General features: G+C 37.2%; 1 protein-coding gene across 1 annotated transcript; it reads right to left on the bottom strand.

The window, feature by feature from the left end:
* On the bottom strand, positions 1-24726 carry TSGA10 (testis specific, 10; the record flags this gene model as incomplete). Its single annotated transcript, XM_010078292.1, has 17 exons — positions 1-129; positions 3666-3770; positions 4085-4287; positions 7084-7293; positions 8941-9126; positions 9707-9817; positions 11975-12143; positions 12372-12427; positions 13644-13798; positions 16453-16568; positions 17998-18149; positions 20728-20805; positions 20958-21131; positions 21483-21634; positions 22147-22318; positions 23732-23797; positions 24517-24726. Coding segments are annotated over 17 exons (2444 nt in total), but the record flags the coding sequence as incomplete, so codon positions are not given.
* Between the last annotated feature and the right edge of the window lie 3174 nt (positions 24727-27900).

The following is a 27900-nucleotide window of genomic DNA, read 5'->3' as shown; positions in this document are numbered from 1 at the left end:
CCTTCCAGGGACCAGTCTGGAGACCAATCAGGAGATCGATGACGTTCAGGTGATGATGTTCTTAATGTAGAGCTTAACTGATAAGAGATTGTACGGTTGTGGCATCTAAGCTCCTGTACAGCACGTTCCCTAAATAAAAATTATTTTAGAGTGAGGCTAAGCACTTTTCAGAAATCATCACAATGACCTTAACATCAATTTTTTTTCTAACTAAGATTGTCAGTTTCTTTATTTTATTTTAAAAGCAGATGTGGTGTTCATCATATACTTCTCTGAAAGACAGAGTAGTGACTCTTCTTTGTATTACTCCCTTACTCAGATTTCCTTCTATGTGTCCATTGTCTCTATTTTCTCTAAAAGAACGAAGCTAGCCATGGTTGCTCCAGGTTAAACTCTAAAAATTGTAAAAATCTCCACGGAGGAAGAGCCTAATTTTATTTTTTATTCACAAGTCTGAAACATAAGGACAATCCTTAAAAGCAGCAATGATGTTATGTAAGAACAATGTTGCTTGCGGTACTTTTTGTCCTGTTGGAGCTGGCAAGGCCAGTGGACTAGAGTTTATCTGAAGTGCCCTGAAGCTGACAGATATTTAAGAGATGCTGGACTCCCTAGTGGGAAAATTGTAAGATGGTAGTCTAGTAATTTTGACTGCAAGGGTGGGGACATGGATACTGGCTGTACGGGAAGGAAGTACATGGGACTGGGTAACATTGGAAAATTTTGGAGGTACGCACTAATTTGGGATCCTGGCTTCAGGCTGCCAATTGTTTACATAAGGAGAATCTAGTCTGGGTTGGACTGTGAAACTACTAGGAAGGGTGGCTACAACAACCCCTAGTTTCAGTGTATAACCCCAGTAAAACCTGGACAATGGTTCACTATAAAAGAATGAGTGTTTGGGGAGGATAGCACTGACCCAGGCTGGAAAAAAAAACTACTCCAAGTTTTCCAAAACCTTGCGAACTAATGTATAGCAAAGACTACCTCTATGGTATTGAACTGAAACTGACTCCAGTGTGACTTAGCCATTACCACAGACCTACCCATGGAGTGAACCACTGAAGATCACCAAAACCTGCAGGAGAGTGATCAGATCCGGCACCAGCTCATGGATCTGAGGCCACAGGCAAGAAAAGGAGGAGCAGCTCCTCTAGCAGCAGGAGCCCAGGGAGGCAGTAACAGTCTTCCACCTAGCTACCAATATCCCACAACCTTGTGGAGGTCAAGAAACAGAAAGGGATGAAAAGATATGTAAAGTCATGCACTTGGGGCTGTCCAGGGGTACCTTACAGTCAGTCCTTGTGCTTGGTCACCACAGCTAGAATAGGATAATAAATCAACCTGTTGTTTCTACATGAGTCCAAACTGCTTCCGCAGTCAGAAGGATGGGAAGGATGGGGAAGTGCTTTTCCTGACTCATAAAGAAAAACCCAGGCAGATGGATTAAGCCTCCTGGTATCACTGTGTTGGTGCTTCATTCAAGGCCTGACAGCGTTGGCACTTGCACCTCCTAATTTCAGGCATTATTTCATTCTGCGCCAAGGCACTAAATCAATACGACCAGCTAAGTCAGTGTTAGAACAAGGATATCATCCACTCACTTGTTTAAATTGACAACAACAAAAAAAATGTCAGTACTGACATATGCTGCTTCCATTATAGACTATCATGATACTGACATTAATGGTAGTATTTTTCCTCTCTGGATAATTTCTTGGTTTTCACTTGCCAGTACCAGAAAAATAGATTGACTGTAAGAAGCCAACTTGGAGCTTTCCCTGCAAGCAAGAGAGATAGATACCTGTTCTTGTAAATCACAACTTCCCGAGGTAAAACATAAGAGAAATAAAATTCTTGTAACCTTTGCAGGACAGTTGAATGGACACTGTTTTGATTCTGTGAAAAAGCCAAAAAAAACCCCCCCAAAACAAAAAACAAACAAACAAACAAAAAGCTCTAGCCTTTCAGAGAAAGCTAAATCTAATGCTGGCCTCAGATTTTTATATGAGAACATTTCAGTCTCTGCTGTCTAAAATTTCTGCATATTGTTTTTGCAATTGACTTACAGACTACATAATGGAACCTAACTTCATTCTTTACAAAACAATTCAGATAATTATGTTTGTAATTCTCTTGAAGCAGAAGAGAATTCTCTTCAAGAATGAAAACTGGAAATCTTTGCCTCAGCATTTCTAATATTTGTTTTGCTGATCAACTGTAAACTAAGTGTTGATATTATTGCAACTATAAACAACCATGAGTAACAAATTATCCTTAACTAGGAGATGAGATTAAGTATCGAGAAGTATGAGATTGTATGGAGAAGTATGGAGGCTGATTCAACTTTCTGCCAATTTTTCTTCAAGAAGAAATGCCGTCCCTACCAGGGAGCACCCACACACCATGAGATGGAGAAGAGAAACAACAATCTGAAGATCGAGTTTCTTTTAAAACAAAGGTATTCCTGTATTGGCATGTAGTCTGGCTCATTCTACGCAGCTGAAGAAGTACAAGTGATGCCATGTTTTAATCTGACTTGCTCATCTAACCCAAAAGTTTAGCAGTTTTTGCCATGACTTCAGGGTAAAGGAGAATCCAATTTGAAATTGAAACATATACTGAGACATTTAATAAATCCATCTTTAAAAGACCTAACCTCAGGTATAGAAATGCCCCCTCCAAAAACTTCATCCTTAGTAGAGAACAGAGTATCAACAAAGTAATTCACTACAATTAAACAAGGCATCTGATTCTCAAACCTGTCCTATAATCACATCACTCTGCTTCTTTTAGCCATCTCTTTTACATACCCAAAATAATGCCTGACATGGTAATATTTTATCCTCAATACATCCATGAAACAGAGAAGTACTGTTGTTTCACAGATAAGAAAACTATTTAAGACAACAAGACTATGTAGATAAACTTAACTCATGAAGCAGGCCAGGGACCACTCTCTGGTACCATGGCCAAATCATATGAAACACCTTGTACATATTGTTAAACTCTCTTCCCACAAAAAACAAACAAACAAACAAACAAACAAAAAAATACTTTGGCCATACTGCCATTTGGGAACCATCTCTAGCACCTTCTGTGCCCCAAGCAGGACGTGGGAGAAGGCGGGTTGGTATGGGCTAAAATCATTCCAGAGTGTGTACTAACAAACTGTATGGGCAAGTTTACAGATGTGTGTCCCTCTCAAGTCAATGCTTTGACCTGGTTCACTAGTACAGGTGTAGCCAAAAGGTAACCATTCACACTGCAGAACTAGTAGTCTATAAATCACTTGTCTAGCCAACTAGTCACCTAGACACTTACTACTTATCAAGACAAACCACTATAAATAAGTGAAGACAGATGAGCATCATCAGGAAAATGATCCATCTCATCCTAAACCAGGCAAGTCTAGAGGGCAGTTTATCTCACTGTCTCATTCCATTGGCTATAAAGGGAACCTATACATGGGGTCTAAATTCATTGTCTAACAGCTACACAGACTGAATTCAGTGACATGAAGTAGCCTTCGAAAACACAGGAGACATACAGCACAGCAAGAACAAACTTTGCTGTTTATCCTACTGATTAGTCTAAGTCTTAGGACTACATTGTATTTCACCCCAATTAGATGCAGGAATGACAATACAAAAACATATACTTGCCTTTCAAAGCGCTCAGTCCCCAGCTGTCTTATGGTGATATCCAGTTCTGACTCTAGCTGAGCTGCTCTGTTTCTGAGCTGAGTAAAATCTCGACTCTGCACAGCTCTGTAAAGTCCATACACTTTAATTAGATAGCAACTATAATCCTCCAAGTATTTTACAAAATGCAATTATTCAAAGTTAAAAGGGCAGCTATACCATGCAACCAAGATTATGAACATTTTTTGGAGTGAAATATAACACTATAGAGAAAAGTCTATTAGGGTATAGCTGAGGAATCAGAAGCAGGTTTTTGGTATCTTCTGCTGTTAAAGTAACCAAGGTACACTGGCCATTTGAAAATGCAGCTAGATGTAAAACCATCTGTGTGCATATACAATTGGGAAGAATAAATAATATTCTCCTGGTCATTTACTCACAGTTTATTTTCTGCTAAAGAAAGCTGTTCCTTGAGAAGCTGAATTTCAGAGTCTTTTTCTTGCTTTGCTATCTGTGACTGAAATTCTTTCTCATGACTGGACACAAGCAAAGATTCCAGGTTTTTCATAGATGCTCTATCATTTCCCAGTTGTTTTCTCAGCAGCTCTATTTCAGAATGGGATGACTCATACTTGCTCTGCAGCTAAACAAAGATTTTAAAGTTTTACCTATCTATTGTGGTAACCTTTAAAAAAAAAAAAAGAGAGAAAAAGAAAAAAGGAAGTCTGGGATCAACGACCAAAATTTGCTCTTACTCCAAGATGGATGATCATATATATTTGCCCTCAGTCAAAATCCTGTGTTAGATTTGTAAATTCAGCCAATGCATACATAAATACAAATGTACTTGATAGAAATGAGAAAATGCTATTAAATATATGGATCAATGGATACAAACTGTAGACAGAATCATTAAAGAAGAGGAGGGAAGTTTTACATTTTGTTGAGGCAAAAAACCATATGCATGCAGGAAATGACACCTGGTATGACAAAACAATATCTGCATCTCCAGCAGAGTGAGAGTACACTTATTTTACTTAAAGGAGCATCAAGAATAAATTTGGGGGGAAGGGAAAATAAATAAAATTCAAAATGAGATTAAGCATCTATGGATCTTCAGGGAACTTAAAAAAGGAAGAACACCCATAAAACCCAAGATATTCCACTGAAAAGGGACATAACTACACAAAAAGAAAAAAAAAATATCCCAGAGACGTTGAGTCAGCGTTGAGTCAGCTACAGAGACACAGAAAACTGCCTGTTTTGATTTCAGCATAAACTAGATGATATTTTTACTTCATCTTTTCATGTCTACATTTTAGTATGTCTAACTGAGTCAATTTGGGGTACTGGAAACCTTTTTATCTGTATTTTACTCAAACCTAGTAACACTCACAAGCACAATAACGCTCACCCAAAGGTCATGGTAAATCTATGAACTGAGACATCTTAACAAACATGCCACCTCTCCAGCACATTCTTCAGAATTTTCAGAGGATAACCAGCTGTGTACTCAAACCAGGAAGATACTGAGAGAACTCAGGTCATAGGCCAACAGGGACAGGGGAAGGAAAAGGTGTAGGGGGGAAGGAAAGTGGGGTGAGGGAAAGGGGGAGAAAAAGAAAATAGCATTTTTCACTGTCCAAAGCAAAACTCAAATGATTTGGTTTTACCAAGCTAAACTAAAAGCTATCTTCAGTCTGAAAAATCAAATTTTCTACTGTCAATCAAACATCTAGTTCCTTTGCCTACAAACAGTTTTGATATTCTACTTTTGTTTTTCAGAACAAAAGAATACTGAAAAATTTAGACAGCATAAGGTATAGGAAAATAAACAGTATTAGAAACACTGAAAAAACATTATTCAGCACCATGTTTAATTTCCGCTTCTGAATATACATATGCTCCAATCTTGTCATGCAGATTTCTCCATTGGAATACTATGTAAAATGAGAGCTGTATCTGAAGGTTATACCTGGCTCATAAAAGACTACTGCTGAAAGCTATGAAAAAATTAGTGAAAATTTCCCAACTTAGACTTTTCTCCAACTCTCCAACTGCATTTCTGCATTTTTCTCTCCTGAAACTTGCTGATCTCCACAGTCCCAGCAAGCCCCTTCACTGAAAATCTCACAGATCAAGGAAGTCCTAGTCATATTAGATCTCACAAAAGCTTCAGACTAATGTCATATGTTGGAAATCTTCCCTATTCAAAGCATTGTAGAGGATTCCACAAACGTATGTGGAAGAATAGACATAGACTCATACAATGGTTTGGGTTGGAAGGGACCTTAAAGATCATCTAGTTCCAACCCCCCTGCCATGGGCAGGGACACCCTCCACTAGCCCAGGTTGCTCAAAGCCTCATCCAGCCTGGCCTTGAACACCTCCAGGGATGGGGCATCCACAGCTGCTCTGGGCAACCTGTTCCAGTGCCTCACCACCCTCACAGGAAAAAACTTCTTCCTAATATCTAATCTAAATCTACCCTCTTTCAGCTTAAAACCGCTTCCCCTTGTCCTGTCACTACACTCCCTGATAAAGAGTGCCTCCCCATCTCTCCTGTAGCCCCCTTCAGGTACTGGAAGGCTGCTATTAGGTCTCCCTGGAGCCTTCTCTTCTCCAGGCTGACCAACCCCAACTCTCTCAGCCTGTCCTCATACAGGAATTGCTCCAGCGCTCTGACCATCTTTGTGGCTCTCCTCTGGACTCGCTCCACCAGGTCCATGTGCTATGTCATTCCTGTGCATCACACATATTGGGCTGGAACAAATAACCAACTGTCAAGCAGCAGCTTTACCCATGGCATACAGAAAAAGGCATAAAGGTTAAAAGAGAATACTGGAAGCATTGCTGTAAAGAACAAGAAATTATCTCAGCTGGAGCAGAAGATGGACAGGACAGTGACAGAATCATATTGAAAATATCTGAATAATCTGCATATGCATGAACAATTTTTCAAGCTGACTTTTTAAAAATTTGCCTATCAAACATTAATTTTGTAGTTTCTGTAAAAATCAAGGCCAACAGAAATTGATCTTTAAGGGAAATTAAGGAAAGATTATTAAAGAGATATATGTAATTCCAAAAACAGTCAAGCAGTTGAAAGTCCATGTTAAGTTTCTTTGCTAATAAACTACTCCAGCTATTCTGCTTATTTAGTGACTAGATGTAATCCAAGACATCTTTCAAGAAAACAACCATTAATTTGAAGTCCTGACTTTTCAACAGTCATAGTAAAACCCTGAAAAGCAGTGTGCTTTTCAAATGGTATACAGCATCATCATCTGAGGAGCCCCTGAAGAATGCCAAATTAAACACTGAAAAAATTGAAACAACAATGATCTATAGGGATTTCTTTGATCATTCTAGATCCCAAAGACAGTTTAGATCCCTTAAATATTAACATAAACTTATTTTTCTAATATATTTCACATACCCTTTCTATCTTCTCTGCTGTGGAAGTTAACTGCTGATTTAATTGTTCATTGACTGCATGGAGTTTAACACAAAGTTTTTGCGTAGATGCGAGCTTTGCAAGTATAGAGACTTTTTCCTGATGCATGTTTTGAAGCTCTCCTTCCATTTTCACAAGAGACTTTCTTAAGGCAGAAATTTGAGACTCATATTCTGCTTCTGTTGTTAAATGCTACAGTAAAACAATACCAGATAATCAAAACTCTACTGCAAAGAAAATTTTAAAATGCTTCCAAAATCCTACAAAAATATCACTATGTAATTGTGGTGAATTTTAAGAGGCACCAGTCATTTATTCTGGAATAAACTTTATATAAAAACTAAAAGAGAAGAGTTCTTGTTTCTGACAGCAAAATCAGCTACTAACATTTTAAATTCTATTCCTAGAATTCTACTCCTTCTGTAGACCTAATAAGGTTCAGAATTCTGCTATAGGTCCCATTCAATTTTCAGGTTAGACCCGTTTATTTTAGCAATAAAATGTATTCTTGCGTGTAAATGACCAGTGAATGCAGAGATAATGTCAGTCATATTTATACTGCTGTCACACATAAACTCAGGCATGACTAAGAGACGACCGAAGTCACTCTAAAGAGAAGTCCACAAGCCAGCAGTAGTTCCAACCAAAGGCATTCAGAATTTTTGCATGTTTTAAATTAGCATAACCTAGGTTTTTCCTTTTTAAAAGTACAGTTTTCCTGTACTTTCCCCAGTAACACCTGACTTGTATTTCTGGTCACTTTTAACTACTTAGTTTTCAGTAGGTGGCAGAATGAGAAGCTGACAAAAGCAAAAGGAGAGATTTTTTTAACTGTAACTTCCTTGAAGGATTTCTTTGGAATGAGACCAAAAGACATGATTGTAGGGCGAGCACATCAATTCTAGCTCTGTCTTGCCTAAAAAAAAGGCACAAGAAACACAGGGCAGTGCTAAGTTTGTTAAGATTTTTTTAATAAAAACTTCTGTGTTTTAGATATGTGCACATGTACCTGCTATGAACCTGAACATGATATCCGTCTGGAATTCTGACTCAATTTGTTGGCACAGTTTTCATGAAGAGGCCTGTTTATTGCTATGCATAATAGCAGGCATGTGGGAAGGAACTAGAAGGATGAAATCTCTATCCCTTTCAGGCTGCCTGGACAAACTAGGGCCATGTGCCAGTTTTATTATATTCAAAAAATGTCAAAATCTGACATATAATCTTCCTGTGCTGTTTTGCTACTGTTCTCATCCACTTCCTGAACAGCAGTAGTGCAGTTCCTCTTGAGTATCTAACGTGCATGGCAAGTTCTCAGTAGCCTACGTGATATTCACGAAGCAGAGATATCTGCAACAAAAACTGTTTAACAACCCAGTATTTTCAAAGACATCCTGTGCATTTCCCTTTAAGTTTTTCAGACTTTTAAATGGGAAGAAGATCTTTGGGACACCTAAAGCAGTGGAAAGAAGGTTGAAAAGCTGGAAGCAAGAAAAAGCAGGGACAGGAACACAACAGGTGACAAAGCAGTAGGTATGTTTCAGGTATGCTGTGAAGTTGTGTGTGACATTATGCCTTCAGTCACTCCAAACATGAGAGCATTTTATAATTTTTTTTCCTTGAAATATGCTATTTTTAATTTTTTAAGATTTTTTTCCAAGTATGACTAGTGGAATCCTAGTCATGTTGTTAAATAAAATCAAACTCCATACAGTTCATTGTAGCAAATATCTCTAAAATATGCCAAGTGGCATTAAGCAAAATTTTAAACAGTTGGAGGCTGAAAGTACTACCAGACCATTTCAAGGGTGAACTATGGAAAGAATGATTTCAACTTACTCGCTCCACCTCTGTTTCAAGGGACTCCATTTTCTCTTTCAACTTGCGGTTCTCGGACTCTGCACTGATCAGTGCCAGTCTAACAGAGCTACAATCTGCTTCTGCTTGATGGAATTTTGCTTCCCAGCTTTCTCCTTGTTCACGGGCTTTGTGGTAATTCTCCAAAAGCTCACAGTTCTCTGTCTCCTAACATATAAAGCTTGTTTTTTTAATAATTTACAGTAAGCTTCACAAAATAGGGGTATCTATAGATCTACAGGTATGACATGGTGTTGGATGTTCTCTTTCCACTGAAAACTTTGCCATTTAGCCAAAACATTGAGAGACTTCTCAAGAACCAGTGTTTTGTTCAAGAAGGTCACATTTTAATTCTCAAAAGACATCTGTTAAAAATGGCTACATTAACATTACAAATACGAAGTACAGCAATATATTGCAAAAAAAATTTATTTTTTTTTTTTTTTTACTATTAATCCTATAGGGACAAGAGAGTCCCAAGTCTCTGTATTATTCACTGTCTGAATTTTTAAATTTAATAAACACACACACACATATATATATGTATATAAAAAACACAATGAAATATACTTCATTACTTGTGTATTGCAAAAGCAGCTAAGAAAATGTGTTCAAACTATTAAAAACATATTAATAGAATGCAAATGACTTTTGACTAGGAAGTAAATTCTTCTCTGGAAATATGGTTAAAATTTCATTTTTAGCTAAAGCAACAGCTTTTCTTAACAAGTTTAATCCATATACTCACTTTAGACTTCAGTACACCCTCCAGCCTGACAATATCTGTATTCAGATCCTGGGCTTCCAACTTCATACCATCAAGCTCATTTTGGTATTTTGTTAGGTTTTTATATAGTACCTATGAAGAAAGATTTGTTTCATAAGGTTAAATTATACTGTTTGTAGCTTAAAAAAAACAATAGAATTAATGCATATCTAATGCCTCTGGCTTTATTAACTCATTATTTAAAGGCTATATAAAATCTAAACCATGTATATTTCTATAAACAAAATTTTGCATTTCCAAAAATATTTTGTTTCTTTGACTTACAAATAATGTTAAATCTTACAAATAAGAAAAATGTCAATAAAAGAATGTAGCCATTAAGAAGAAAAATATGGATGGTTTATTTAATAATCAGCTAGATGGTCACAACAAAATAGCCTGCCCCATTTAAGGAGAAGGACTCAGAGTCCTCTTTTTTATGTCACAATCTCTTAAAAGCCCAAATTTGAAAAAAGCAGAAGACAGCTAAAATCTTGAATAAACTAATTAAATGGTTGTTTCCTGATCAGGAGGAATAAAGCCACAAGTATCAGGAGAAAGCACACAGAATTTCTGGCAACTATTGCTCTAGAAAGAGAACAGAATGAGGAAAGAAACTGTAGAAAGGCTGTCTTGACCTGCCCTGTTCAGAAACTCTTCCTTACTAAATTACTATGAGAACACTCAGCTGCAAGAACTGAGGGAGGTGGGGTGGGCATGTGCATGTGTGGAGAAGGCTATGGATAAACCCCTATTTCTATCATGAAAAGTCAGAGCTGCTGAGAAAAGTGCCCTGGAAATCTGTGTCAGGAAGCCCAAGTGAGAAATGAGAACGTGACTTTAAATATTTTGAACATCACCTAAATTAATGGAATAACCTAAAGGAACCAATGCATGTCATAGAGGCAAGCCCATTAAACAGTAGCTGATCTTTGTTTCTAACTGCTTCTACAAGCATTCAGGCATTGCAAAGAAAACCATGAAGCTTTTGAAAGTAGCTAGAAGAAACAGGAGGCTGTGTTTTGTACCAGCTGACCTCATCAGTATCAACTGTGATTCTGAGAGAAGGTTCAGAATAGTGATTCTCTTTCACCAATCCACGTTTCTAGGGACACTCACTATCTAACTTTGGTGGTTAAAGCTACTACGGACCTTGACTTTTCTAGGATACTCAAAGAGGGTGCTAAGGAGCAAACATTTCTATAGTTCAGAGAAAAGTTACTTAGAGTTGTCTCACCTAATTTTTGCAGCAGAGAATAAGGCACCTGATCTAAACTTGTTAGCTGTGCCTTCTCTGTGATGAAGAGAGAGGGGTAAAATGAATAATTTTTAAAACTGGGATGAGATGAATCTCCTTCTGGAGGATTTTTTCTTCATGTAAAAGGGAGCCTTAATGCGTGAAAACTTTTGTATAGCTAAAATCAGGTGAAGTTACTCTGCTCCTTCAAAACTGGGTAGCGCTTCTAGAGGAAGAGAAAGCTAGGAGAGCAGAAAGTATTTTCAAGGGCAAAGATATCCTAAGCAGTAGAATAAGTGCAGAGAAGAAAGAGCAAGTATCAGAAAACCTAAATGAAGACAAGAAGTTGAACAAAAAGAACATTACACAGTGATGAACTGTTACAGGTATTCAGCTTAATTTGTAGCTGCTTGGAAAACACATTGATGCATGAACATTTTGTGTGCATGAGATGACACTTCAGTTTTAAGCATTTTAACTAGGTTCATTAGTAACTGGACACAGACAAATAACACAGTAATGTTGCATTATAACAAAATATTTCCAGCATCTCTTATCCAAAAGCCATTTTAAAGAACCATAAATACAATACTATTAATAAAATTTTGAACCTTATTACAACGTGTACCGTCTTAAATTATTAGCAAGTCAAATTCATAAGCTTGTAAGTGTTCTGGGCCAGTCACAGCACAGCATGAGAAATACTCGCTGCCTCCTTTATAGTACTTTTCCATATAAGCAATAGTTATAACTGCCACAGTATTTTTACATGAAGATCAGAAAAAAAAACATACATTAGCTGTTCCTCAAGATAAACATCCAAACCATTACGTAAGTGTAGTTGGTCCTCTTCATACAAGTAAGCTGAGCAATAAGGGGAAAATCAGAGTTTGAAAAATTAGCTTAAAAACTAGATTGCAGATTTACTTCAGATGAGGGCCCACCAGTTCTATGCACTACTTGAAAAATACAAAATTTTCCTTTTTAGTCAAGGGTTCTCTGTAAAAATATACCTGATTTTCTTGCCTAATATTAGAAAGATGCTCTTGTAACCTCTCATTCTCCTGAGCTAATGATTCTCTGTTCTTGTTAGCCTGTGCAAGTTCTTTGTTGGTTTCTTGTAGCTGTTGATGCAAACTGGCGATATCTTTCTCACAGATACAGAGTGCTTCAGCAGATTTTCTATGCAACAGATAATAAATACTTCAGGTATGACAATACTGCCCAACATAATAGAAATGATAGCTTTTCCAGTGGTTAAGTTTGCAAGTCATGAAACAAAGCTGTAACATTTTAATATTTAATAGAGTAAAAAAATATTTATACATTAGCACCTCCTATAATTCAGTTTTTGAGTTAATATTATAAATTAATCAAAATTTGGTAGTGATCTTGACATTTCATCCTTACTTTGTGGTATGTTCCAACTCAGAAGTCAGAATCTTGAAATCTGAAATTATTTTCTCCTTGAAAAGAAATACAAAATTAAAATAAACCTCTCACCACTCCTCAGTAGAAATGGAAAAAAGCTTTAAATAAGATTATTTATCTTTTCCTTTTACTCGGATAGCTGATTAATTTAACTAATGGATTGTGGTTTTCCAACTTTCATCATGTACTGTTTAGAGCTGAAAATTCTGATAATCTAACTTGGCAAATAAAGGAACAAATATTAATATCTTCTGCGGAGTATAATAATTTTAATTAATTTTTTAAATCCTTTGTCATGATAAAGGTAGCATTTGTCTCATACTCCCAAAACTAAATTATGTCATCTGCCTATTAGATAAGTTATCACAGCTTTTCTGCAATGAATAAACTACCAGAGTCTGGTAGTTTGCAATTGATAAAACAAGAATTCCATCACAAAGTATATTACTTTACTCCCTTGTCTTCAGATGCAGATATTAAAAGGAAGCATAGATAGGCTAAGGAAATGTCTTCCATTGGAGACACAAGACAGGTGAGGGACAGCCACCTCTTCTCTAAACTGGACACTATTTTACAATTTACAGTTTTAAAAATGCAAAGTCAATACTTATGGCAAGATTATTTTAGCTCATCCTGCAACATCTTTTCTTTGAGATTTTGTGAAAAATCAATGCAAATTCTTGAGTTAACAATCACAACAATTAAAAAATACCTTCTTTGGCTTATCCCAAATCAATATCCAGTTGACTTAAGCTGAAGTGAAGAATGATGTTTCAGATCTAAAAACTAAGCAGCTTCATTGTATAGTTTGAAAACACACTGTGCAATATACCTTAAATTGAAAAGAATTGGATGCTTCTTCAATGACAACAAAGACAATATTATTTGGCACCCTGCATCTTTAACTCACTGGATCCTAAGGAAGAATTTAGGGTAAATTTTATGATAAACAAAATATTTTATTGGCTAATTTACTATTCTCCACTTCAGGAAAGTCCTTTTAAGGACTTTAGTCTTCTCTCTTGATAAGTGTAAACCACACAAAACACTAAACATGAGATACTCAACACCGCTCAAACCTACTACTCTTGAAGTCAACATGACTTTTATTGTTCCCTTGAAACTAGAGCAGAACTAGGTCAGCACTGAGTACTGTGGTAGATACCAGTATAAAATAGGTGTCATGACCCAACAGATCCTTTCCCTATTTACCTTTTGTGACTATATTACTATTTCCGTGTTAGAACATACTTTAATTTCCAGGCTTTCCTCGAGAACAGCAATCTTCTCTCTTCCTTCTTCTACACAGTCTTGCAAATACGCCTTCTCTTTATCAAGCTGTGCAATTGTTTCTTTCAAATTACAGATTTCCTCTTGTTGTGCAAGACTTTGTCTTGAAAAGTTATCTGGACACAATCAGAAAGGTCTTGTTTTTATTAATTCAACACATTTGAAATAAAAATTCTGTTGATATCCTTCCAAAGCATAGAAGAACATGGCAAAACCTCCCCTTCAAGAAAACACTGGAACATGTAGCTTTTCAAAATATATAAATAATCTGACTGATATTTATAGAACTGCATTCTTCCTTAGATCAAGGCCCTAAATTACTTGGCTCAAAACAAATCTATCTTTAAACAGCAAATGTATAGATCATTAAAAATAACTTTCTCAGGTATTCTAACAATAAAGGCTATTATGATAGACAGAAGCAATACGTAGGCTACAGTGTGCAACAACTGATAAAGTAAAAGAGATTGATAACTTGATATTAGCCAGTTTTTTTCTGAAATTATTTTTTATTTAAATTACCTTTATGGAAAAGTAAGAATAATGCATTTATAAAATTCAACACCACTTAAAAATTGCAAAGATAATAATGAAAAAAAGCAAGCTACTCATTAAAAAAACAAATTCTAAAAGATGTCTCTCCGTATTGTAATTCAGCTAAGAAGGTGTTACACACTACATTTACCTTTCAATGGTCAGAGAACCAATCCTTATATGATCTACATACAGGGCATTCACAGAGGAGAACAGAAATTTCTCTTAGAGTGAACCTTACATCTCATAACAACCATGCAAGCTGCAAATCACTCTTTAAATATCAGTGCACTTGGGCTTATTGAATGATACTTATTAACCACTTCCAGGAGATAAAACATCCAAAGTAAAATGATAAGTAGCTCAGTCTTTCACGGGCATCATAGCATATATTCACATTCTGTTTTTTTCCACAGAATCTCTCCCTGTTTCAAAACAGAAGATTGAAAGGCATGCAAATTCCCACCCCATATTTGTGGATGCATGGCTCTGGAACCTGCTGACAGTGTTCAAACCTGGCTTTAAAGCAGCTAATCCTGGAAACCATTTCCAGGCACGTTAAAGACAAGAAAATCATCAGTAGTAGTGAGCATGGCTTCACCCAGCGGAAGTCACACTTCACTAACTTGACAAACTTCTATGATGAAATTACTGGCCTGGTGGGTGAGGGGAGAGCAGTGAATGTTGTCTACCTTGAGTTCGATAAGGCCTTTGGCACTGTCTCCCATAAGATACTCATGGACAAGCTGCTGACATTTGGGCTGCATGAGCAGTGAGGTGGATTGAAAACTGGCTGAACAGCCAGGCCCAGAGGGTGGTGATCAGTGGCACAAAGTCTAGTTGGAAGCTGGTACCAGTAGTGTGCCCCACGGGTTAATACTGCATCCAGTCCTGTTTTACCTCTTCATTGATGATCTGGATGATGGAGCAGAGTGTACTGCCAGGAATTTTCCTGATGACACAAAACTGGGAGAGTGGCCGATACACCAGAGGGTCATGCTGCCATCCAGAGGGACCCTGACAGGCTGGAGAAAGGGTCTGATAGGAACCTCATGAAGTTCAATAAAGGAAAGTGCAAAGTCCTGCACCTGGGGATGAACAACTCCAGGCACCAGTACACAAGCTGGAAAGCGGCTTGGCAGGAAAGCTTGTGGTCCTGGTGGACGCCATGTCGAACACGAGCCACCAATGTGCCCTTGATGCAAAGAAGGCTAACAGTATCCTGGGCTGCATTAAGGAAAGTATTGGCAGCAGGTCAAGGGAGGTGATCCTTCCACTCTACTCAGCACTGGTGAGACAGGCCTGGAGGGCTGGGTCCAGTTCCGGGCTTCCCAGTACAAGAGAGACATGCACATACTAGAGAGAGTCCAGTGAAGGACCATGAACATGACCGAGGGATTGGAGCATCTCTCATGTGAGGAAAAGCTGAGAGAGCTGGAACTGTTTAGCCTGGAGAAGAGAAGGCTCAGGAGGAGATCTTATAAGTGTCTGTAAATATCAGAAGGGTGCAAAAAAGACAGAGCCAGACCCTTCTCAGGGGTGCCCAGTGGCAGCACAAGAAGCAATGGGCACAAACTGAAACATGGGAGGCTCCCTCTGAACATCAGGAAACGCTTTTTTTCACTGTGAGGGCACTGGAACAGGTTGTCCCAGGGAGGTTATGGAGTCTCCTTCCTTGAAGAGATTCAAAAGTCATCCAGACGTGGTCCTAGGTGACTGACCTCTCAAGCTGAGGTGGCCCTGCTTGAGATGGGGGGCTGGACAAAATGACCTTCAGAGGTGCCTTCCAACCTCAACCGTTCTGTGATTCTAAGCATTCTTACTATTTTACAGAGAAGGAACGGAGGCACAAAGATCAATTTGAAAATGCTATCCCGTTATTTTGGATGCCCAAACTGTGACCCAAATTTTCAAGACAGAAAGTATTACACATTTAAAAAAACAACCATGGACTGCTGCCACAGCTGTGAGTGCTCAACATTTCAGAAAATTAATAGCCAAAGACTCAAATCAGGCACTCTGAAAATAGGCCATATGTATAGTTAGTTAGAAATTCTGAAAAGTTTTGTTGTGCATCACCCCAAAAATGGAAATTTCACTTGAAATGTTGAAACTATCATTTGCATTCAACACTTTTTCTTTCAACCCATAAGGAAAAAAAAAAAAAGAAGAAGAAAGCAGTAATGTAACAATTAGCCTACTGAATTTTATTACAAAAACTGTATCTGTCACTCACCAATTTTTTCATCCAAAAGCATGATTTTCTCTTGGGTAAGTTGCATTTCATATTTTTTCTTAACAAGGCTTTGCTGAGCCTCTGAAAGACTCTCTTCTGTCCTTTCATTCAATAAACTGGAAAAGCAGAAACATTAAACAGGATTCAGAAATTTGTATATTGATATTTTCCTTTTTGAAATGTCTCTGAAATTGCAAAAGTTAAGAAAAAGCAAGATTCTTCTGTATATTTTAGCTTATTTTGGATATTTTATTAACATTAACCTTAATCTCTGGATATTAAAGTCTGAATACTCCTGTAAAGAATCCCAGAAAAGTAAAAAGCATTCTTTACAACAGGTGGACGTAAAAACTTCTCAGAAATTATGAAAATAAAAATCATCACTTGGGATATACATTGGAATGCTTGACCTATTTCAAGTTATACCCAAGTCATACGTTCAAATCAAGTAATAATATTAATGATTCTCAAACTGTTGAAGAAACTGAAGAGATCAGCTTGGTTTGAGGGGAAAAGAAAAAGATATTTTAGTTGCAGCAACTGATCTTCAACAACTCAATTTTTACAGTATTCATAAATCTGACAACCTATTATAAAGCAGCTGTAACTCAGGACTGGATTTGGAAAGGTGTTCATGTTATTTTAAAAATCACAGTATCCTTAGGAAGGTATTGTGGGCCAGCATAATATTGCATGCTAGCACCCAGCATTCCCATCAGTCAAAATCCAACAAAAAAAATCTACAACACTCATGTGTTGACTACACCAGTCACTTGTAAGGACATATAGGTTTAGGAGAGTGTTTGCCTAACTGGATTATATTTAAGGAAATACAAGAGGAAAAAGTCACAGTATCTTCTCTTGCAATCTGTTCACTCTGTAGCCTAGTTCAGTCTGTGATCTAGTCCTCCTTGTCTCTCTGCACAAACTTCACACGTGCTTGACCCTTCCCTCCAGTCAGTAAATTATCCTTTTTTTAGCTTGCACTCACTGACCTATGCTTTCTTCCCTAAAGACTTCAATTAAGCCTAGTCCAATTACATTCTTCTGAACATGGTTAGGAACTCGGCTGAGCAGCAGGCTGTAAACCCTATGTAAGGCTTCAGTTTTATTTCCTCTCATGAAAAAGCTCCAAGACTAAGAAAAGGATGTTTGAAACTAACTACGTGTGACACTCATTAGTCCTTGAGTGTTTGCTTGCTTCTATAAAAACAACAATAACAATGAAAAACTATTTTTAATTCATATGCAGTTTACCAAAAACCATCAATCACTGCAGCTTCTAACAGAAAGCTCCTAACTCTAAGACAGAGTGAATTTTACTTTTTCACTGAAGATGGTTTTCAGCATATCATATCAACAAGCCAAGAACATTTACATACAAATAAGCAATGAGGAAAAAAAAATCATTCCAAAAAGAAGGATGGCTCATAAGAGCAACTATCATAAATTCCTTTCCCTTTGATCTATATAACAATTACGAAAACCAGTGAACATAGGCTGACATTACTAAGCAAACCAATGCAATTACATACTTTTACTTACCTAAGTGAAACATAATCAGCTTCCCGTCGGCTCAGCTCAGTTTCAGAGTCCAGTACTCTTCTTTCCAATCTTTTAATCTCAGTCTCCAGAGAATCAATGGTGTCTTTCATTAGTGCCACTTTGGACATCTGTTCTAGTCGTTCACAGTCTAACTATAAATATAATTAAACATTAAAAGCCAAAAAAGCTGATTTATAGATAGAATTTCTCCTATTAATTCAAATTCTACTCTGGTTTTAGCACAAATCTGTTACTGAAGAAGAAACGTCCAAATATCTGATTCACTCAGGGCCTGACTCCAAGACTACTGAAGGTAGTTGGCAAAGAGCTGAAATGTGATTTTCACTTCCTTTGAAGGACAATTAATTTCCTGTCTTTCCGATCTCTGGGAATATTTTAATTTATTAATGTAAATTTTAGGTTGGTAATTATGCCCAAGGGCAAAAATGTTTGGCATTGATCAACAGTAAAAGTTTTCAGTGCAAAGTAACATAACAGAAAACATGATTGCATGAAGGGAGAAATCACAGTTTGAGATACAACACTACCAGTTATGGATTTAGATCTCTACTAAGTTATACAGCTATGCCAAGAACTAAACAGAGAAATCACTGTAAAACATTCGCGTAAAGCACTATATGACCAAGATACAGCCACGAGGCCTTTAGGCCTGGACTTAGAAAAATTAACAGGTCCCAAAACTCTTGCACAGACTCCAGCAAAGCTTGTTTGAAATCTCCAGTTTAAAGAAAGCTGTGTTTCATTATTAAAATGTTTACACTTAACATTTAAAGAACTGGCCTTTCTAAATTATTTGGAACTGCTCTTTTAAGGTAAAAAATTCTTACCTCATCCCTCTCCTTATTTACTGATTCTTTCAATACTAACTTTTGTGCTACTATAATCAAAGGTCAGACCACTGAAGAACAAGTCAGTAAGCCTCTGGTATGCAGTAACTATGTCAATACTAGTGCCATAAATTTCATATTGATTTATCACCCTCAAATGGTACCAAATGAACTGAAGAAATAAGATGATGTACCTAAAACAGGACTATTCCAAACATTCACTACACATCATATATCAAGCGTGTGATTAAGGCTAATTTACTACTCTGAGTACTCAGAGCTGTTTAAGCCTACAGTATATTCTTCATCACAGATGCACTTTGTTTAATATTACAATCCTTGGAACCATATTTATAAGCTTGGTAGGATTTAAAAGGCTGAAGGGAAAAAAGAAAACCAGAATTTATAACCACAGATCTAGAAGAAAGATACACTACAGAAATCAATGTTAATCTATTAAAAAAAAAAAAAATCGAGCTCCATCAAGACCATACATATATTTAGAATTTATATTCATTTTATTAATGTTTTCATTTTCTATTTTAGCTCCATATATTAGCAAACAATTGCACACACAAGTAACTTAAATCACCTTAAATAGGACCTGCCAGAGCAGTATAATTACATTTGGGTTTGGAGCGTTAGGTCTAACAACATGCAATCATAAGATAATTCACATTGGAATGGACTCCAAGAGGTCTCTAGTCTAAACTCCTGCTCAAAGCAGGGCCAGCTCTGAGGTCAGCTTGCTAAGGGCTTTGTCCAGTTGGGTCCTGAAAATTTCCAAGGCTGGAGACTGCTTGACTGTCCTCATGGGAACGAAGTACTTCCTTGTATTCAGCCTGAACCCTTCTCATTTCAACTGATGCCCCTTGGTGCTTATCCTTCCACCATGTACTGCTGTGAAAAGCCTGTTTCTGATTTCTTGATGAGTACTAGCAGGTAGGACTTAGGTCCCCCTTAAGCCAACTCTAGGTGGAACAAGCCCAGTTTCACCAGCCTCCTCTCACACGGAGAGCGTTCCAGCCCCAAATATCATGGGAGCCCCCCATTAAACTTGCTCCAGTTTGGCAGTGTCTGTCTTGCACCATGGTGGCAAAACTGGATGTAGTACTCCAGATGTGGTCTAAGGAGTGCTCAGTAAAGGGGGACAATCACTTCCCTTGAGCTACTGGCCATGTCCTGTTCACACAGCCTAGTACACCCGTGGCCTTCTTTGCCACCATGCCACACTGCTGGCTCATGTACAGCTTGCTGTACACCAGGGCCTGCGGGGCCTTTTCAGCCCTTTTCGGGGCCTCCCAAACCCATTGGTCCCCAACTTGTGTTGGTGTCAGTGGCTCTTCTTCACAAATTCAGAACTTGACATTCGTCCTTGTTGGACTTCATAAGGTTTCTGTTGTCCATTCTTCCTACCTGTCTTGGTCCCTGTGGATGACAGCCCTGCTCTTGAGTATATCAACAGTTTTCCCTCATTTGGTGTCATCTGCAAAGTTTATGAGCCCACATTCTGTTACCTCCTTCAGGTCACTGATAAAGATGTTAAACAGGACAGGCCTCAGAACAAACCCCGATGGTGTCCCATGTTAACAGTCTCCAGGACAAGTACGACCCATTAACTCCGACCAGATAAGACCGACCATCCAGTCAAATTTTCCCCCCCTCTAGCTGCCCTGCCCATCCAGACCACAACAGCCAAACCTTGATACAAGAACACTGAGTGTAATAGTGGCAAAAGCCTTGTTAGAGTCTTGGTAAATAACATCCCCTGCTCTCAGCCTGTTGTTTCCTGACAAAAAGCAGCCAGGTTGGTCCTGTAGGATTAACCATGAACATCACCTGTATTACATTTACAATTCCATAAAAAATGATTTTCCCTTACATTTCGAATAGTAGCTTCTAGATCTTCAATCCTCTGTTCCAAATGAGCCTTTTCATTAAACGCAGTCTCTCGGGAAATCTGTATCAAATAACACCGCCAAGAAAATCACACACAGAACAAGTCTGAAGTCATCACAGACATGTAATGCAATTGACTCTTTAGCAACTTTAGTTACGCTACTAAGTAGTTTTCATGTTCAAATGACCAGGGGGCAGGGGCAGGAATCAAACCTTTAACTGCTCCCTGAGGCTATCACGTTCTGTAGTCATCCTTCGGAAATCCGACAGTGCTATATCCCTTTCTGTCTCCACATGTTTTAACATAGCTTGAGCTGTCACAATACTTTTAGGAGTCCTGGGGTATTTGATAACTTCCTGATGAAGTCGGGAAATCTCTTCCTGTGCCTATTTTTAAAAATGGCAGCACAACAGAAACAAGGAATAGATAATGTAATATATTACTGTGGCATATGGCTGGTAATGCAGAGCATCCCAGAAACTGCAATGTCAAAGATGAAGTAATGATTTGTGGGTATATTCTTTGATTCAGGAAAGCATTCTTAACTCAGGACAGCACTTACAAACTTGCATTTAACTGACAGATTCAAATCACAGAATTTCCATGATTTTTTTTTCTATTTTTTAAACCAATGCTTTGCCTATTTTTCTTTTTCACACAAAATCAAAAATAGGATTTTTTTCTTGCACATCTCCTTAAATTATTTTATTTAATCATACAAATATGAATAAAATTACCTGTTCATAAAGATTGACTGTTTTGTCTCTCTCAGCTGTTAAAACTTTTAAGTTACCCTGAATTTCTGCCACATGGCGCTCATATTTTTTCAGTGTTGACTTAAGTTCTTCACGTTCTCTCAATATTTTCAAAACTTCTGGATCAGAACTCACTCCCTTAAAGAATACGGTGATATAAGGTTAAAGTAGAGAAACAAAACTTGATATGCTTTCTTATTATATCTGGTTTGGAAATTTCTATAAAGGATTTCATAAGCCTTCAATCTAGTAACCTCTAGATAGTAAAAAATGTACATATATATTTCTTTGTATTAGAGACCAGATATACATACCATTTTCTAAAACACACATCTATTTTGAGCAGCAAATGTCTATCACAAATGGTACTGACAATCATGTTAATAATTACTTAAAGCATAAGCAGTTGTCAGTAACCATTTAAAGTGATATACATGCATGCAGTGTAAAGTGGCGGTTAAGTTCACATTATTTGCCCATTCCCGTCTTATGTATTCTACCGTTTATAATCAATTAGCTTTTCTTCGTTGTACTTATGGCTTTGGTAATCTAGCATAAGGTAAACCATTATTTTAAAAAATGCATTCCTTCTCTTTCAAAGTGTTTTCTAAGCTCACCTGGATAGATGAAAATTTTTTTGACATGCTGCCACAAGTAGAAGTTCGCTTAGGATTTGAAAACGCGTTTCTAAATACCTTCAGCAAATTCTCAGTCTCACTTTTATAGTAGTCTCTGTCCTCTTCCAATGTCTTAATAAAGGTATCAAGCCTTGAAGGTGACTTCCCTTGCTTTGTTTCAGCTTCTGTTTGTAAAATAACCTGCATGTGCAAAAATGAGAAAATTCATTCACTGAACTAGAACTTTCGTAATGAATGATACTTCAGTGTAAAACAGAGAGACATACTCTTCAAAATGAAGATGAAGCAGATACCTAATTAAAACAAATATCCATTTAATACTTTAAAGTGACTCTTGAATGCCTGTATTTTCTCATTTTTGTCATATTGCAGAATATGTCTGAATGTCCTTCTAAAAAGGATCTAAGAGGACAGAAAAGGACATAAAAGCTAAATGTTAAACAACTTGGAATATATCTGTTCAAAACTAAGGAGTACAATTAAGTAGATTTGTATTGAAATATCGAATTAATTTTTAAAATGAAAAAAATTAGGCCACTATGTTTGCTTAAGATCCATAAAAGGTGAATTTTTGAAATGGAAATAAAGTAATGTGCAGATAAACTGAAATCCAGAAAGTCATGTAGGGACATAAAACAGATTTTGAAGATGAATTGCAATTCCGAAGTTCAAAATTGCACACCAAACCCCTCACCATGACAATCTATCCATCAGAAGTACCTGGACTCATGAAAGTTTAAGCACCTAGGGAACACTAAACTCTGCAAATTTATTATTTATGTTAAGACACATGCAGAAGTAAGTCTTTAAATCTCTGAAAAGTGATAATCACCTAAATCTCTTGGTGAATCTAGCTCTCAAATCTCAAACTTTCTGGCTGAAGAATCAAAATCTTTCCAAGGTAATTGAGAATAAATCTCTACATGGTCAGAGTGATTTTTTTTCCAGAGGAAGTCCTTTGCAGGATTGTGGCATAAGCTCAAATATTTTATTCAGGAAAGAAAAAAAACAACTACTCCCACCTCCCTGAAATCTGAGACAAATCTTTACATTACAGTAAGAAATTATTATCTTGAACACATTTTTAAAAATTCCCTATGAATTTATACTGGAAGGAAGTGAATGAATCCACTTAATAAATTTAAATGTTAATTTAAGTTAGATTTACCAGAGGCAAATATTTCTACAATTAAAACACTGTACACATTTCAAAATATTCCAACAGTATCATAACACCTTAAGTAAGACAGAATATAAAGATAAAAATTTTAAAGAAAATAATGTTACTTCTTTCTGTTTTGCAAGTGATTTACAAGGTATTCAAAACACTCATACACAATTTTGTAAAAAAAAATTATTAAGGTTCTCAAAAACAAAATCTTTACAGGCTAGTTGCAAAACAGAAACAGATTGGCACCCATCCAGAGACAGAGAACTACAATGAAAACAGATATGTTTATCCATTCTATAACTTGTCTGTGATCAGTGAAAACAAAGCAAGTGAAATTAATTCACTTGTACGAGTATTAATTTCATGTGGAAATGACCCAATTTCATAACTACATATATATTAAGGATATATGTTTAACTCACAGATTTTAGTGTTTTTACCGTGTGTTCCAGCTTCTTTATCTTGTTCTGCTGGTGTCGAATTTTAATCTACCATAAAAAAATTGAGAGCAGTAGATGCGTTCATTTTTTATAATCATTAGTGCAAATCCAACATTTTAGCTCAACTGTTCTAGTCTAAAGGACCATTTGTACATGTTTTCTAGTTTGACTAGGCTATAAAACATACTATTTAGTAACAATAAACTTAATCTAGAAGGGAATCGGTTAGAAGTTTTATCTTCAGATGCAGTCCAGGATTAGGAAAAACACTAACAGTTGAGTTACTCTCAGGTGAGTGAATGAAAAAGGAAGCATGGGATACCTTTTCCCAGAACTGACTTACCAAGAAACTTTTGAAAACAGGGACAGGGTGACTATACCTACAGGCTAAAGAAATAAGTATCTAGTTATACTAATTGCAAACAAAGAATATGCTTCCTCCCATTTGACCACTACTACTAAATCACATAACTGCATGTGCATAGAATGCAATTTTCCATTAGCCTGTGAAATCAAAAGCAGTTTTCACTGAAATTACATTCTTTCCAACTACAAGTGTGATTTTAATCCCTGAACCAGTCTGCACTTGAAAAATACCACACTGGTCAGAACCTACTCCTCCTTCATCCCAGCAAATATACTTCAAAGCAGAGATGAAAGCTAGAAATTCAACCCAAAAGGTCAACTGCCCCCTAAACAGTTCCCCATAATACTAGCAAACAACATTAAAATATCACTGCACAATATTAATGCTAATAAGTAAATACCTTTGCTTCCTCAAGCTCCTTATCAGCAGTATTCAATAGCAATTCTTTTTCCAGCTGCTCAGATAGTTTGCCAATTACAGCAAGTTGTTTACACAGATGATCATTTTCACAGGAGAACTTAGCCACTTGACTTCCAACCACTTGCTCCTTACCAAGCAACTGAATTACATGTTGCCTTAGCTCATGGTTTATCTTCTTCAGATCTTCAATCTAGAACAAGGAGGAAAAAAGTATTCTACTTCATCTTCAAGGACGTGCAGGGAGTATTTAATAATAAGAAGTAATTTACACTTAAAGAAAAAAATCAGTACACACGATTCACAAATGAAGAATATGCATGATACTAGCACCATTTTGAACAGATTAATTCTGAAGTGTTCTGGACAATGGAGAATCTGATCCTTAATGTTTATGCTAAAAACTGCCTCAAGCTGAGCTGCCACTACAGTTATTCTCTCATAGTACCATGAGAGGAAATGTCTCTCCAGGCCTGGTCTCAAGTTTCCAACAGCCTTACTCACTACAGTTCTGTTAGATCTTAGGAATGCCCTTCAATCGCCCTCTCTGAGTTTGGCCCATATCCTTGACATAGACTTCACAAAGGCCAGCAGAAATGTAGCAGATCAAGTATTGATACTAATTCATCAATTAATCAATATAAGATTAATAATTTTCCTGAAACAATACTGTCTTTAAAGAAAGAGATTATATGGCCTTTTTGTAATAAACCAGGAGTCAATAACTATTTTGGTACTATCAACTTACTGTAACATCTCGGTCTATAGGAGCATTACTGCCTCATAAAGCATTTCCATTTTCCAAGTCCTCAGCAATGCAAAAACTCCACTGCTTGCACAGGCTGATCCTATAACGCATGCGAAATCAGTGTGGCTGAATACCAAATTCCGTGAGGCTCGCTTGATCCTAATAGTCAGAGAGTTTTCTTCAGGTATTACTAGTAGCGCACAAAAATACATTTTGAATTGTTTAGGAAGACCTGAAAGATGCTTTGTGAAAAAAAGCTTTCTGGGTGGGCTCTGTTCTGTTGTGTTCAGTAGTAGTTAATTTTGCCACTTATTCTGCTCAGTGGACATACAAATATATTAGGAGAGTCAGTGAAAAACAAATTAATTTATTTTCATTGTAGTTTTATGTTTATGTTTTCATCAAGCCTGACCTAGCTAATGCTGCTGAATTAATAGCAAAGCACAGCTATAAACCTGAAAACGTGACAATCATGGATTGGTTGAGTGGAAAGTAGTTTTTTAAAAAAAATTTAAAAGTAAGGTTTTTTTAAAAAGTAGTTTAAAAAAAATCAAGCATCCACAAAAGACAATAGAGACAGCATCTGTACCTCTGTGTTTTGGGATTCTTGCATCTTTATTAAGTTATAAAATTTGGGGACAATGCAGCTCTGCTAATACTGGAGGACATCCACAATGATGCCTGTTTTACATGGTGAGAACAGGAGTGCTAATGAAGGGCAGGGAGGCTAGATCCTACTCTGCATCCGATTCTACAAACAACACTTAAAATGACAACATTGAAGTCCGAGTCAGGTCTACACCCTCAAGCCCCAAGTAACTGGTGACTACACCAAAAGTGGCTTCATTGCTCCATACAGCCAACCTGTATCACATCTTAACAGTCTAAACAATGATTTTTCCCTCTCATCTTCTCTTGGAAAACGAATAAAGTTCCGGCAAGCATTCAGAGATACCGTATTTAAACTACAAAATTAAGAGTTCTTCATGGAAAATACCATTTTAGCAATTTACTCTGCTTTATACAGACATGAATTATAATTTGAGCACCTTAACTAATTACAATTATGCTCACAATGCTATACAATGAAAGCAGTCCCTAAGCAGACAAAGTTACAGATCACTTAAGGTTTTATAGACTCAAAAAAACAATACCACACTATTAGCAAATACTCATAGCCATAAAAAATCATTAACTATAAACAACCTTCACTCCTGTCATGCCATTGCGTTCTGCTCTAGCTCATCACAGCTTGTTCCAGCAATAAGAAGTGGGGAGAAGGCTACCATTTAACTTCCTAGGCACAAAAGGATGCAGAAAACCTTTTTTTTTTTTTAAGCTATATTAAAATAGAGGAAATACTTGATAATAAGAAACGTGAACATAACTTAAAAATTAGCTTCATCTATGAGCATCCTCTCAAATATAGAGCAAGGCCAGAAACATTCATAAATGCTCAAATCCTGTTCAGTTCAGCTGAACATAGGGATATGAAGTGAGTTTTCATCAACGCATAGTACTGCCGCCTCCTATGCTTCCTCACCCATCCGCAAACACCTTGAAATACAAGAAGGAAGAGAAAGATTAGAGTCCTCTCTGGCAGTTTTCTCAGAATAACCATGACAAAGTAGGGTCACTGGAATGAGTCCCTCAGTGAAAGACGAATGAGCCACAGTGAGACAGGGCAAACAGCAAGCACACCAGTGCCTCACGGTGCCAGACACTCTGCTCTTGTTATAATAATAGGGGAAGTAGCCCACAGGTCTAACGACAGAATATGAACATTATGAACAACTACCCGCCAGCAGAAAGTGGTCACCACCAGCATGACCCCAACAGTTTCTCTTCGTGCTTAGATTCAAGAGTTTCAAGGAAATTTAGGGCAGCTGGTTCCATGAGTTATTTCCCTACCACATTCAACCTCATCCGAATCAAATCGCAGCCTGACCATCAACCTCAAGGTGCTTTTAAGTACAGATACAAGTGATAGTTTTATTCAGGAGTACAATTCAGCTGACTTAATTTGGGGTATCTATAAAGAGGCATTTCTAGAACATTATTCCCATGATCCATTTCAGGCATTCATCCTAAAATTAATCATACCCTAGGAGTACCTCTGACATAGACATCTGTAGTACAGTCATATTAATCTCTGACGTCAAATTTGATGAGGTGAATCCCCCTAACATTCTGTTCCCTCTGAAGGAGGTGCTCACTACTTCGTCCGGTTATATGCACTGTGCTAGTCTTTCCAGAAAGTGAACAGGTGGGAGTAATCTGCAAGCTATCAGTACCTTCACTACCTTGCTGAGCATTGAGGACTCAGATTTACAAATGGAATACACAGTATTTGCTCGCTCACAATACTACATTTACTCAACTTGTGAAAGAGAACTTTTTGAAAGACATGATACTATTTATATTTCCTACAAATAACTATTATTTATGCTTGCCATAAAGTGTCAAGATTTAACTACTGCTCTTGACACATTTCATAGAATCATTAAGGTTGGAAAAGACCTCAGGGATCATCAAGTCCAACTGTCACCCCGACACCCCCTAACTCACTAAACCATGTCCCTAAGCACCACATCTACACGTTTCTTGAGCACCTCCAGG

This window comes from Pterocles gutturalis, unplaced genomic scaffold (assembly GCF_000699245.1).
Source record: "Pterocles gutturalis isolate BGI_N339 unplaced genomic scaffold, ASM69924v1 scaffold45143, whole genome shotgun sequence".
NCBI lineage: Eukaryota > Metazoa > Chordata > Aves > Pterocliformes > Pteroclidae > Pterocles > Pterocles gutturalis.
The sequence above is the reverse complement of the archived record's forward strand: the minus strand, read 5'-3'. Positions and strand labels throughout refer to the sequence as shown.